Source organism: Cryptotermes secundus, unplaced genomic scaffold, assembly GCF_002891405.2.
Source record: "Cryptotermes secundus unplaced genomic scaffold, Csec_1.0 scaffold1670, whole genome shotgun sequence".
NCBI classification, from domain to species: domain Eukaryota; kingdom Metazoa; phylum Arthropoda; class Insecta; order Blattodea; family Kalotermitidae; genus Cryptotermes; species Cryptotermes secundus.
In genome coordinates this window covers 291,186-304,978 of record NW_019729935.1, presented here as the reverse complement: position 1 = coordinate 304,978, position 13,793 = coordinate 291,186, and the positions used below count along the sequence as shown (strand labels likewise).

Sequence of the window (13,793 nt, the reverse complement as noted above, 5' to 3'; positions counted from 1 at the left end):
CGTACTGCAATACACGACGAAAAAAGAACTGGGAGACCGTCAATTTCTGACGAGACAGTCGCGAAGATTGAGCGAGTCATGCGTCAGGATAGGCGCATCCACTCGATGATCTCTGCATTTCGGTTCCTGAGGTTTCCTGAACCACCATTTATCGGGTTTTGACAGAGAAGTTGAATTATCGGAAGGTGTGCGCAAGATGGGTCCCACGAATGCTCACGGAAGACCACAAACGGCAGAGAGTTGACTCTTCCCGTGAATTTCTTCGCCGCTATGCTGACGAAAAGGACAACTTCTTGAATTCAATTGTCACAGGCGACGAAACCTGGGCGTACCACTTCACACCTGAGACAAAACAACAATCACGTCAGTGGCGGCATTCCTCTTCGCCTAAGCCTCGAAAATTCAAGCAAACACAGTCTGCCGATAAAGTCATGGCAACTGTGTTTTGGGATCAAAACGGGGTATTGCTGGTTGACTTTATGGAAACTGGGACCACAATAAACGCTGAGAGATATTGTGAGACACTGAGAAAACTCAGGCGGGCGATTCAGAACCGGAGAAGAGGGATGTTGAGCAAGGGCGTAAGCATTCTCCACGATAACGCTCGCCCCCATGCTGCCCGACAAACCGTCGCTCAACTGCAACAGTTTGGATGGAACATCATCACCCATCCACCCTATAGTCCGGACTTGGCGCCCAGTGACTACCATCTCTTTCCAAAGTTGAAAGAACATTTGTCTGGAAAGCGCTTCAACAACGACGATGAGGTGAAAGCTGAGGTTCGAAGTTTCCTGAACAGCATGGAGGTGAACTGGTATGACATGGGCATACAAAAACTGCCACTGCGCCTACAAAAATGCATCGACCGAAATGGCGATTATGTAGAGAAATGAGTACATGTTCAAGATTCAACTGATGTATCCAAAATTGAAAATAAATGTTTATTTTATATTTTCAAACATAGGAGACCTTACTTTTGGAATTACCCTCGTATTATGCCGAACATGAGGATCCTCGGAAGCAAAATATGTGGATTGTGAACCCTTTTGTTGAACACAAAGATACAGCCCTTTCCCATGAAGAAACCCTCCAACTTATTGAATTGTCATCGGACAAATGACTGGAAAGTACTTTTAATACGAGTAATTCAAAATTCTGGATAAGAATGAAAAATTAATATCCAAATTTACATGAAATAGCAGTGAGGTTTCTTCTTTGTTTTTCCATCACATATCTTTGTGAAACTGCATTTTCTACCATGACTGTGCTTAAAACAAAACAGAGGAACTGCCTGCAACTTTCTGACTCTCTCCGTTTGGCTCTCATTTCAATTCATCGCAGAACTAATAACCTAATGGACGGAAAACAGAAACAGAAGTCTCACTAGCCTAACTAAAACCTTCCAAACTCAGTTGTGATAAAAGAAACTAAGTTTAACTTCCCATTATCTTATAATTGCTGTGTTAAAGTGCTGCATCTTTAAAATCAAAATATTAATTAGTGTTGGAAGTAGTGTTTAGAATTGAGATATTCATACATTTTTATTTATCAAATTACATACTTTACATATATAATTATTTGGCGTGTGTATGTGATAATAAATGTTTTGCCGGCAAGTTGACATCCTTCTGCTTCTTCCCCTACTCAGCTGACTTCTATGGTGAGTTACAATGCATAAATATTTTTCTCACTGCCATTTTTTTCAAACCAACATCATTCAAATCGATTTAATAATACAATAATCAATTTTACGCTGAATAACATAAGTTTTTGGTGATCAGCATGGGATATGTCAATGAATATTAGCACAAATTAATTTAATGATGTCGGTCTGAGGAAACTACAAAATGCTACAAGATTTCATTAGTTCAGTGATTGAAAACTAATTTAAATGTAATTTTATGTTTGTCAACATGCCACACCATATACATAAGCGTACTAATACTCTTTATGATAATGCTATAATTAATTACTAATATTACGTTAGCTTAATGCATGAACTTTAACAAAACTGGAAAGGTATTTACGAGTAAATTTGTTGGGACTGGGCAATCGTCTTATAAAAAAAGAGCTTACTGGGCCCCTGTCTCATAAAGGTTGAGAACCACTGGTCTATTCTTACAAAGAACATGTTACTTAAGACTGGTAGAATAGAGATAAGTTCACAATAACATCCACACTCCGCCCGTTCCTTTCAGCCTTGTGTATAGTGTTATTTTTTATTGAGAGCTTGTCAAAACTAGCCCCATGTGTGACATTTCAAGATGCATGCGATACTTAGAATCCCTAAAAGGTTCACTGAACTTAAGGCTGCTAACGATACACACAGGAAGGTCTAGAGACGAGCTAGCCCCTGCATTATTATAACTGTACAAATAAGCTGTGATATGGCCAAGACATCACTATTACATTTTCATGTCTCCTTAATTACATCTTGATAACGAGAAATATTAATATTTTGATACAAATTTGATTTCAATAAACAGAATAAAATATGAATGAATATGAAAATTCAATACTACAACAAAATCAGGTGGGGCTTAGCCCCTTTAGCCCCTAATGACGCACCACCCCTGTATGGACTTAACCTTGAGAGAAGAATACTGGATAAAATTTTGTATGAAGATGATTGCAGTGATATCCCCTGATAATTACTACAGTCACTTCTATCACACTTCTTGTGAACTGGTACAATAAGAGAATTCCTTCCACTGATCAGGAAATTTTTCCTTATGCCAAACAGAATTAATCAGATTGTGGATCTTAGAATGTAATATTTCGCCTCCTGCTCGAATAAGTTCTGCGGAATTTGATCACCACCTGGTGATTTATACCATTTCACTTTTGCAATAGCACTTTCAACCTCAAAAGGGCTAGGATCAGGTATTAATGACTCAGCTGTATGGATTTCTGTCTGCCTCATATCACTGACCCTATGTACATTCAATAACAGAGAATTAGTTCCTCCACCTATTCAAAATGTTGTGGGAATCTGCAAGCAGATCACCATTCTCATCCTTCAGTAAGTTACTTCTAGGTTGGTAACCCCTCTTAAAGTCATTTATTCCTCTATACAGGTCTGTAATGTTCTTGTTCTTACTGTTCATTCCAAGCTCATCACTTTTGTCTTTCAGATATTCCCTCTTTTTGTTCCTGAAATGCCTGCTGGTTTCATGTCTTATACTGTTCAGATTATCCCCATTGCAATTTGGCTTGTTTTCTTTGATTTAGTAATTTTAGCATCCTTCATCGAACCATGGCTGATGCTTCTTCAATTCATAATAACCTAGACTCTCCTTGGCAGAAATATTTATATTCTTTCTAATAGTTTCCCAAGCTTTATTAACATCCACCTCAGTTGCCAACTTCTCAAGATGGACTCAGCTTCATGTAGTTGGTTATTTATAACACAGCTGCACAGAACACTAGCTGGAAACTAATATCCAACATACTCATTCAGCAGGCTGGATCTGCAATAATGCATCTGACTTGCATTCTGCAATCTTGACTGAAGCCTCTCAAGATTTTTCTGTCCTTCCAGATGAAAGCTAAGTTAGTTCACTTAAAGGAGCTGTGACTTCTAAATACCTTCCTTTCTGATTCAATATTTACTGTCAACCTCACATTTCATTTGATGTTAAATAAAATTAGAACTGATATAGTACCTTACATAACCCATAACACTGTACAATAAAACAACTTTCCCTCTGCTATTAAGAAAACGAGTGATTCTAATAAATTTGAATTTGTTGAATTTCAATTTCAGACTGAAAACTGTGTATCACCGACCATTTTCAAAGAAGAAGCATCAAAATTTAACACACAGCAAGCCATTATTAAGAGAGATAACATCATATGAATTTATCCTTGCATTATCAATAAAAATATTATCAATTGCAGAGCTTTTGGTCTCAGTTATTCTAGTTGGGAACTGTACAGTATGAATTATATTATATTTTTGCAACAACAATAGTAGCTGTGTTTTGCATGTTTTCTCTTCTAAATAATTTATGTTAAAATCACCACATATTACAAATTCAACTTTTGGTTTATAGTGTAATTTGAGTACTTTATCAAGCTTGTTTACAAAATACTAAAAATTCCCACATGACCTATATATACACAGTACTAATAAGTTAGTTTTAGCTAAAGGTGACCTATATATAAACAGTGCAAAGGAACTCATACGAGGGCCTTCTACTAAAAGAGCGAAGGAATTGTTGAAGTTAAACAGGAACCAGCTACAATGGGTGGTAGGACTACTTACAGGACACCTGTTCAAACTGGGACTAAGTGATAGTCCCACTTGTGAGAGGTGTCAAGCAGTATACGAAACAGCTACACATATCCTGTGTGAATGTGGGGCCTTAGCTTATTTAAGACTGCATCGCTTGGGTCAATACTTTATGGAACCAAGTGACTATTTCAACGCCCCACATACAAAATTCTGCGCTTCATTTGAAGCGCGGATTTGCTGAGGGGATAATCAAAAGGTGAAGCACAATAGACCACCATAGGTCCCGGTGCAAGTGCCGAGAAGGCCTACCACTCATACATTCATTCATTCATACATACACAGTACTAAGTTGGTTTTAGCTATTGAAATGTTAAGTGAACAAATTTCTCTGTTCTTTTCATCACAGAACTGTGCTAAATTAACAGCAGTAAATTTTATATGTGATGTTATACATATACAAACACCTCCTCCTTGATGAATCATGCGGGAATACTTCGTTCCCCAGTGTAATTCTGGAAATTGCTTATGATCATTTCTGGTCTGACATATGATGCTCAGATAAGCAATTAGCTGTGGGTTTATATTATCCATCACCATATCATTACATGAACAATAGTATTATCTAACATTGTCGAAGAGACGTGCACGAAATTGAAACACAGCCACTTCAGATCCTTGAGATCATGTGAGCAACTAATCGAACCTAAGTTTCCTCAGTGTGCATCTGCTAATCTGGAAAGCAGTTTCCTACCCGTTCTTACCTGTAAGCGGCGACATTTCTCAGAAATTGTGGTTGCGTTTCGGTAGTCAGTTTCCTTGGTGTTCCCTCGGCCTAAATATTAAAAAAGCATTGGTGATAGAGATATCCTTCTCCAACTCCATTATTAATTTCTGTAGGAGCATTACAATTTACTCTATCCCCCTGCTATTGTACCCTTAAACAGTAAAGCTCTGTTGTTTAGAGATATCCTTATTACGAATCTACATGATTATTATCAGTTTGTTTCTGGAGCTACTGTAATCCGCTTTAGCTTATCGAGTCTGATGAGAAATAGTTCAGTCAACAGTCATCGGGAACTGTTCCCTTAAATGACGCTGTTCCTTGACATGATTCACGTACAACAATAACCTACTTAGTGAATCCGAGGTAGTAGTTGACAGAAACGTATGGTATTGCTCCATTTGCTGGATCCGAAGTGTTGTCTAAATGTCACTAAAATCACTAAATGTAAGAAGAACAATTCCCATTCGGAATTCCTAGCCGTAATCATCTTCAAATAGTCTGTGACGGTAGTACACGGATGAGAGTAGTAGTAGATGGTATGTACAAATTAAGAAATCGGGTGTTCATTTACGTTTATTATATGCTTCCTAATCCGTGACTTTTGTTGTGTTGATGTTAGTGTATTCTTATTTAGTATTTTTGTGTAGTATGGGCTTATTATAAGAGTTATTAGCAGGTGTGGGAAATCAAAGCCATGGATATATTGAAATTAGAAATTCAGAGGAAGAGGAAGGAACTCGAAGATAAGAAATTGTTGGTAAGGTTTTGTTAGACAATTTTGAAAACAATGCCATACTTGAAGTAGCTTTTTTTTAAGTGAATGTCTGTTGCTCTTAAAAGGCAGTAGGAATAAGGAAATTTGTAGAAAACAATGGAGTGGTATATATTTTTCTTTTCGTCTTTGTAAAAGATAGATGAAAATAACCAGTAGACGGTGACATACCTTGGTTTCAGTTCAACAAATATTTTATTTTCATTATTTCCTCAGAATAATACTTCTGTAGCCCAAGTATTATGTTTGAGTCTGTAATTCATCAGTGTACATGAGATGTTGCTCGAAAATGTTAGCTGCACCGACTACAAACATACAAGTGAGGTAGTCAAAGCTGGAAAGAAGGGATGTAGATTCTGTTGTATCATAATAGAAATTTGGAATTGTGGGCTTCGTTATGTATTACTAGGCCATAACCTAACACATTGGGATGTAGATTTTGTTGTATCACAACAGAAATTTGGAATTGTGGGCTTCATTGTACTGACACCTGAAACCTTTGAGAGTTCTATACCGGGGGAGTTTTGTTGTATATGTGGCTGATATGTTCTTTTTTTATTTTGTTTTATATTATGAATGCCTTGACTTGTTCCTGTGGGAATGGAATGTTTGTTTTTTGATCTGTGACTCATTCTATATCCAGTGGTTGTTTCCCAGCCTGTATCTGGATCTATTTTTGAATTTGAAATAAATTGAATTGAATTGAATTATTATTAGGCCATGTGATGGAAATTTACTGATCAAAGTTGGTCCTACATAAGCAACGCAAAATGTTGTTAGAGCAACAGAATATTATGTACATTGCCACCATATTTGGTACCTTAGAACTATGATGTATAGTTCTGTTTCAAGAGTGATGAAGATGGCTGCCTTGTGGCATAATTCTGACACAATTCTTCTGGTATTTAAAGTTACCACAAATGGTTGATGACGTTAATTTTGTCATCATTCATTCTTTCATTTCCTTTATTTTCCATATATCCATACAGGTAACAAACCTAGAATGTGGATATGGTCCATTTGAAAATAGATATATCAAGGTACATATACAAAATTACACGAGTCACATAATCAAAATCACTTACATTAATCAATTAACATAATAATATAAAGTAAAAATTTAATAACATAATTTTAAAATAACTTACTATAAACTTGAATTTATGCAATTTTATTTAAATTGCCTACATTAACTGAATTAAATATGTTACAAATTTACACACTTATGACAAATTATGTTGATAATATTCATTCATGGAATAAAAAGAATGATGATATAAAAACCTCTTCAATGCAGATTTAAAACTTCTCTCATCTCTAGTTTCTCATCTCTCATCTCTCTAGGGCTCTAGTTTTGTGAATCTCATTCTTAAAATCAAATAAATGTTTATTATTAATTGTGTATAAAAGTAATGAATATATGTACTGAGAGTAGAACATCATTATTTGCAAANGTCACATAATCAAAATCACTTACATTAATCAATTAACATAATAATATAAAGTAAAAATTTAATAACATAATTTTAAAATAACTTACTATAAACTTGAATTTATGCAATTTTATTTAAATTACCTACATTAACTGAATTAAATATGTTACAAATTTACACACTTATGACAAATTATGTTGATAATATTCATTCATGGAATAAAAAGAATGATGATATAAAAACCTCTTCAATGCAGATTTAAAACTTCTCTCATCTCTAGTTTCTCATCTCTCATCTCTCTAGGGCTCTAGTTTTGTGAATCTCATTGTTAAAATCAAATAAATGTTTATTATTAATTGTGTATAAAAGTAATGAATATATGTGCTGAGAGTAGAACATCATTATTTGCAAAAATGTCCGTACAAGAGTCTCTTGGTCTAGAATTCGTTATAATTCTTATAACTTTCTTTTGCAATGTAAAAATTTTGTTAACGCAAGAAGAGCCACCCCAAAAATTATACCATAACTTATGATAGAATGTATATGAGCAAAGTAAATTAGCTTTAACACATCTAAAGGGACAATATATTATATATTTCTCAATGCATAACATGCAGTGGAAATTTTATTAATAACATAATCAGTACGCTGTTTCCATGAAAGAGTTATCATCAATAATTAATCCCAGAAATTTTGTCTCAGTCACATTTGTTAAATTTATCTGAGCATAGTTAACTTGAGTAGTGATATTATAATAATTCATAGGTTGAAACTTGACATATTGAGTCTTATTAAAATTCAAGGTAAGCAAATTGGCATTAAACCATGTATTTATATTGTTGAAAGTTTGATTAATATTTATTTCAAAGTTTAACTTATTAGTGTCAGTTACATTAATATTGGTGTCATCTGCAAATAATACCATATTATTTTTTTTATTATTTTAGGAAAATCATTAAAATAAAGCAGAAAAAACTAGGGAACAACAATCGAGCCCTGTGGAACACTGCATTTAATTGTTTCCCATTTGGATGAGTTGTTACTGTCAATTCTGTTACCCAGTACAACTCTTTGTTATCTACCTGTCAAATAAGATCCAATAAGTGTTTTCAGTTTTCATTCAGTTACATAGAATTCCAATTTATCCAATAATATTTTATGGTTAATAGAATAAAATGCCTTTTGTAAATCACAAAAAATGCGTCCCACCAATAACTTATTATTCATCACGTTAAAATATTATTTATCAATGTAAAAGCTGCCATTTCAGCTGAGGAGTGTGTCCTAAAACAACATTGTTTGTGTACCAACAGATAGAATTTAAGGAGATACAGATATATCATGCCCTTTCAGGTGAAGGGACATGAAATGTTGATGTATATAATGAAGAACTGTTTGTAGCATTTAACATTCATCACTTGAAAGTGAACTTAAAGTTGCATAAGTGGATAATATTGTTACATTTGCATCTGGAATTATAGTTAGAAAACCCTCCCATAAAGATATTAGACATGAAGATAATTTTCACTGACAATTCATTTTTTAATTTTCCATGTAGCAGCCATCAAAAAAGTACTTCAAGAGAGCTGATTTGTCTCAAAAAGAGGAAGAAGAGTATTTAAAAAAATATGGATCAGAGTGTGATGAGATGCAATCTGATGTAGGCAAGCCCACAACAGGTAGAGTGTTGCTTTGTTTAGTTGCTGCATTGTAAATAAATCTCTTTACCTTGTACTGTGCTAAGCCTAGAATGTTTATATAGTTTGCTCTTGATTATCCATGCACAGATTGTCTGGTGTATGGCTTATCCATATGCCATTTGGAGAATTTGCAGCTCTATGATGTATTGTATCGTATTGTATTTAATACATGTTCCAACACCTCCATACGAGGCCAAAGCCACTGGATACAGAACCTGTCACACCACAAGCTTGCTAAATCAGCATGTAGTCAACAGAACAAGGCATATAAATCCACAACAATAAATCAAGTATATGAAACCCTACACATCACTGCAACTACACAACCTACCATATTTATATAAAATATAATACAAAATTGGAACATATACATTACAATAGATCAAATAATGGGTCATAGCTAAACAAGAAACTGTCCCTAATTAAAATATTCGTCTAAAGTGTAATAGGATTTAGTATGTAAAAAAGCACTTAATGCTGCTCTAAATTGCTTAATATTATGGATTTTTTATTGCTAGTGGAGTGGGACTAAGTCCCTTGTACTGCGGCCACTTCTGGCCTATTGTACCAGCCCCAGATAATAGGTGAGGGTGATTGTGGAGCAATTGGTGGAATGAAGATTGGAAGAGGAAACCTGCCCCGGCGCCACTTTGTCCACCACAAATCCCACTTCACCAGACCCAGAATCGAACCTGGGCCGCCGCGGTGGGAAGCCACCAACTAACTGCTTGAGCTATGGCATGGCCATATTATGGATTAACTCTTATATATGTACCCATCAAGTTTGCTCATTCTGTATGCATCAATATGCTCAAGAACCACTGGATGGATTTTAATGAAATTTGGTATTTGGGAATTTTACAAATAATTGTCAAGCCACTTTGGATCACTTTAGAGTGGAGAATTATAACAACCAGTTTACATGAGAGTTTACATGTTCTTTATGTATCTTACGGAATATTTATTGGTGTAAAGAATGCTTTGAACAGAAGTTAGCATTTAGAAAAAAAAACGAAATATTTTATGTTCAGTACACTTTCTATGAAGTTTCTGAGATAAGAACCACACATTGTATTATATTGTCATGTGTTGGGTGTATAACGCGACAGATAACTTCACACCATGTTGGATAGAGTGAATTTATTGCACATTTGCTCTTACATTCACACAATTTACAATTACACAATTACTGCCATCGGTAATATCACAACTCACTCCGGAGAATGCTAGACTGCAACTGACTGGTTACTTGTTACTCACTACTCCCGAATAGTGTTCGCTGCTCCTTATTTAGGCTTGGCATGGACAGCATAGAGATCAGTTACGTGATAGGTACCGCTGTTGCATAACATCGTGTTTACCGATTGCATAGCAACAGTCATTGCACGGACTCCCCTGTTGCGTGACGCTGTGTTTACAAAGGTGTTGCTGGGCAATGCTACCGAGAGTTGTTTATTGCTGCATAGCAACCGTGGTGTCCCCTGTTACGTCACCGTGGTGGAGGGGGACGGGGTGTTTACCGCGCATTGCGCCGTCCATGTCACACTTCTCCCTTCTAAAGGTTGTTTGTCTCGAACAGTCTAATGTTACATCCCCGATCATTTTTCTTCTCGTCTGCTCTGCAACTGCTACATCTGCCCCTTCCTTAAAGGTGCTCGTCCCAAGCAATTCCATGGTCCAGCGTTGTATCACATTCGTCCCTCACATTCATCCATCGCTCATTCACTCGTTCTAGCTGGGGAGGCCAGTGCTTCTGTGTTACCAGTTCCTCCATCATGCGCTATTCCATTTTTTCGTTTCGGAGGGGGTCAACCCCTCCACAAGTTCTAATCCTTGTCCTGTCGTAGGCTGACAGAAGATCCGACTATTCGCTTCGCAATCTTCTCGCTGACAATCTCGTAGTAGGTTTTCTTACAAGTTCTTCTCCCTCCTAGGTGCGATCGCTGTCCTGGCACCTTTTTGTTCTGGTATAGCTGCCGTCTGCCGCCTATGTTCTTTATTCCCATTCTTCCTTTCCAGGTTTGTTGTTCAGCATTGAACCTGGTTGAATATTTCTTTATGAAATCTCCTTTGCGCCATGTCACACCTGCATGGCTAGTCATATTTCTGTTGGCAGCCAATTCGTGCCACGGTCCACACTTTCCATGGGTCGTAGATTTCCTTAAGATGTTCCCTTTGTGCCATGCCACTGTTGCATGGTGGGACACCTTCCTGCTGGTGGTAGGCAACTTCCTCTGGGATCCACAAATTCCTCGGGTCAGTTTCTTCGGCTCCCCGCATTGCCCTTCAGCTTGCCTTTTGCCCCTATGCCGCTTCCTCCATCTTCTGACCAGTTTCACTACGGCGTCTTTTACCGGTATCTCTTCTTCTTCTGATGTCTCAGGTTTCCTGTCCACTGAGGTCAGCTTTTCTTCTTCTGGATGTGCCTCCATTTCCTGGCAGGCAATTGTCTCCATGTCTCTTTCTGGTTTGGTTTAGGCAGCCATCTCCTTGTGGCTGTTTCTTATATTTTCTCTCATGGCTTCCGTCCTTGCTTCGATAGCTCTTCTTTCTGCGGCCATCTCTTCTCACCAGGCTTTCGAGTCGGCGTCCAGTTTGGCCCCCATTTCTTCCTGGCTAGTTCTGATTTCCCTCAGCAGCAGTTCCATCATCTGCTGTGAGAACATTTTCTTTCCTTTCTTTTTCCTCCCCCCCCCTTTTTTTTTGCAGGATAACACTCGATGTACTCGTAAATTCAACTATTCTTCAAGGCGTGTTTAAGTTCATAAACCAATTCTGACACCAAATTGTCACATATTGGGTGTATAATGTGACAAATAACTTCACGATATATTGGATATAGTGAATTTATTGCACATTCTCTCTTACATTCACACAATTTACAATTACACAATTACTGCCATCGGCAGTATCACAGCTCACTCTGGCGAATGCTAGACTGCAACTGACTGGTTACTCATTACTACTCACTACTCCTGAATGAAGTGAAAGTGAAAGTGACATTGCGACTGACGGTCAGTCAGTCAATAAGTCTTGGTGTCGAGCCCCATCTGGGACTCATGACCAGATATTTATTACTCTTTGACAGTTACGGTCTTGTTTTTGTGGAATAGTGTTCGCTGCTCCTTATTTAGGCTCAGCACGGATAACATAGAAAATGGTACCACTGTTGCATAATGTCGTATTTACCGATTGCCTAGCAACAGTTGATGCATGGACTCCCCTGTTGTGTGACGCCGTGTTTACAAGGGCGTTGCTGGACAACGCTGCCGAGAGTTGTTTATTGGTGCATAGCAACTGCGGTGTCCCCTGTTACGTCACCACGGGGGAGGGGGACGGGGTGTTTACCGAGCGTTGCGCTGTCCACGTCACACTATGTAGATGTGTAAAATGATAGGTGGCACCTCCCACCCTCTTCTATTGTTCCTGGTAAAGGAAGGGTAATAATGCTCTTGCTTTGTGTTTGGCACATTCTGGGTTTGATCCTGAGCTCAGTGGTTGGCCATACAGATTGAAGGTTTTACCGTTTTTGTCAGTTCTTCCAAGTAAATGTTGGGAAGGCATCTTAACATATTCACTGCTATACAGGAATTTCACCTGCGGGTCAGACATTTTCATAAAAACTTGGTTCTGAAATTATACCATACATTCAAAACTTAAATGGAGAAGAATGAAAAAATAAAAAATCCCTGTGTATTTTGACTCTTTTGAGCTTCAGTAAGCCACATTTCAACTTTCTCTGCATCTCAGTGACATCTATGAGAGAAAATGACATTTATATTCACAATAGCAAAAGTCCATCACTTGTCAGGATTGGCACTGGCACACTGTAAACTTCAGCCTTTCACATGATGGAAGTGGGAGCGAGTCTGCTAAAATTGGCTGTGACTGTTTGCTTCCATAAAAGAAAACAGTCCGTGATTTTAGTCTGCAAGTGAACTATACCAACTGATCGACCGCCGCTTGTTGGCGAAGTTAGTGCCAACTTCAGTGGATAGAGGGTGTCATGTGGTCAGTGCAACGAATCCCCCATGGCCCTTAATCTCAGTTTTCTAGACCAGAGCCACTATTTCATTGAAATAGCTCCTCAATTATCATCACAAGGCTGAGTGGACCCTGTTCCAGACTCACTACTTCTAAGAAAAAATCTGGTAGCATTGGGAATCGAACCCTGACTTCTGGATGTGTAGCCAGGACTTCTGACCACTAGACCACAGAGGCTTCCATATCTTGCATAATGGCTTCCTAGTTAACATTTTGTTCAGTTCTGTGTAACATACTCAATTGAGAAAGCATCATCACAAAAAAAAAAGAAACAAGCAAAGAACTTATGAATGTATAACAGACAGTATATTGTCAGTTGTATTTTTTGAGAAAGGAGTTCTTTTCTTCTCACTTACACACTGATAAAACAGCATAACATGCTCCACAGAAGTGTTTTACAAACTGTTTTTTGCCTGTGAAATCCTTCTGCTTCAGAAAACTGTAGGTGGAACCCTAATTCAAAACTGTAACCTGCAGAATTGGAAAGAATTTTTACAGTGTGTCTTGTTAAGGTGCACAAAATGAAGTATATGCTTTAGCACAGAATGCCATCTACAAAATGGAAGTTTTTTTGTTCATACATGGTGCTATCTAAAAGTTCCCGAAATATATTAATAAAAACTATTACATCTTACCTGGACCTCATTCTGTACCATCACCTTCAAAGTAGTCCCCTTGGGAGTGCATACACCGATACCAGTGTTTCTGCCACTTTTGAAATGCATCCTGGAAGTCTTTCTTTGTTAGGGTGTTTAGTACCGTCTGCGTTTCCGCTTGAATTTCCTCAACTATATCAAATCTTCGCCCCTTCAACTTGATTTTC

At 37.4% G+C, this 13,793-nt stretch overlaps 2 protein-coding genes across 3 annotated transcripts in view; one reads left to right on the top strand and one right to left on the bottom strand.

Annotated features, from left to right (window-relative positions):
* LOC111865888 overlaps positions 1-5,473 on the bottom strand; it is a 28,801-nt gene extending 23,328 nt beyond the window's left edge. Inside the window, exon 1 of one of the 2 annotated variants that reach the window (XM_023854315.2) lies at positions 5,371-5,473. The gene's annotated coding sequence lies outside the window, so the exon portion shown is untranslated. The remainder of the gene's footprint in view (positions 1-5,370) is intronic. The other variant, XM_033752024.1, reaches the window with a different exon arrangement.
* Positions 5,474-5,619: 146 nt separating this feature from the next.
* Positions 5,620-13,793, top strand: part of LOC111865889 (pre-mRNA-splicing factor 18) — a 19,176-nt gene continuing 11,002 nt past the window's right edge. The window contains exons 1-2 of the mRNA XM_023854316.2: positions 5,620-5,778; positions 8,785-8,905. Of these exons, the coding sequence (XP_023710084.1) occupies positions 5,716-5,778; positions 8,785-8,905 (184 nt within the window). The 5' untranslated portion in view covers positions 5,620-5,715. The remainder of the gene's footprint in view (positions 5,779-8,784; positions 8,906-13,793) is intronic.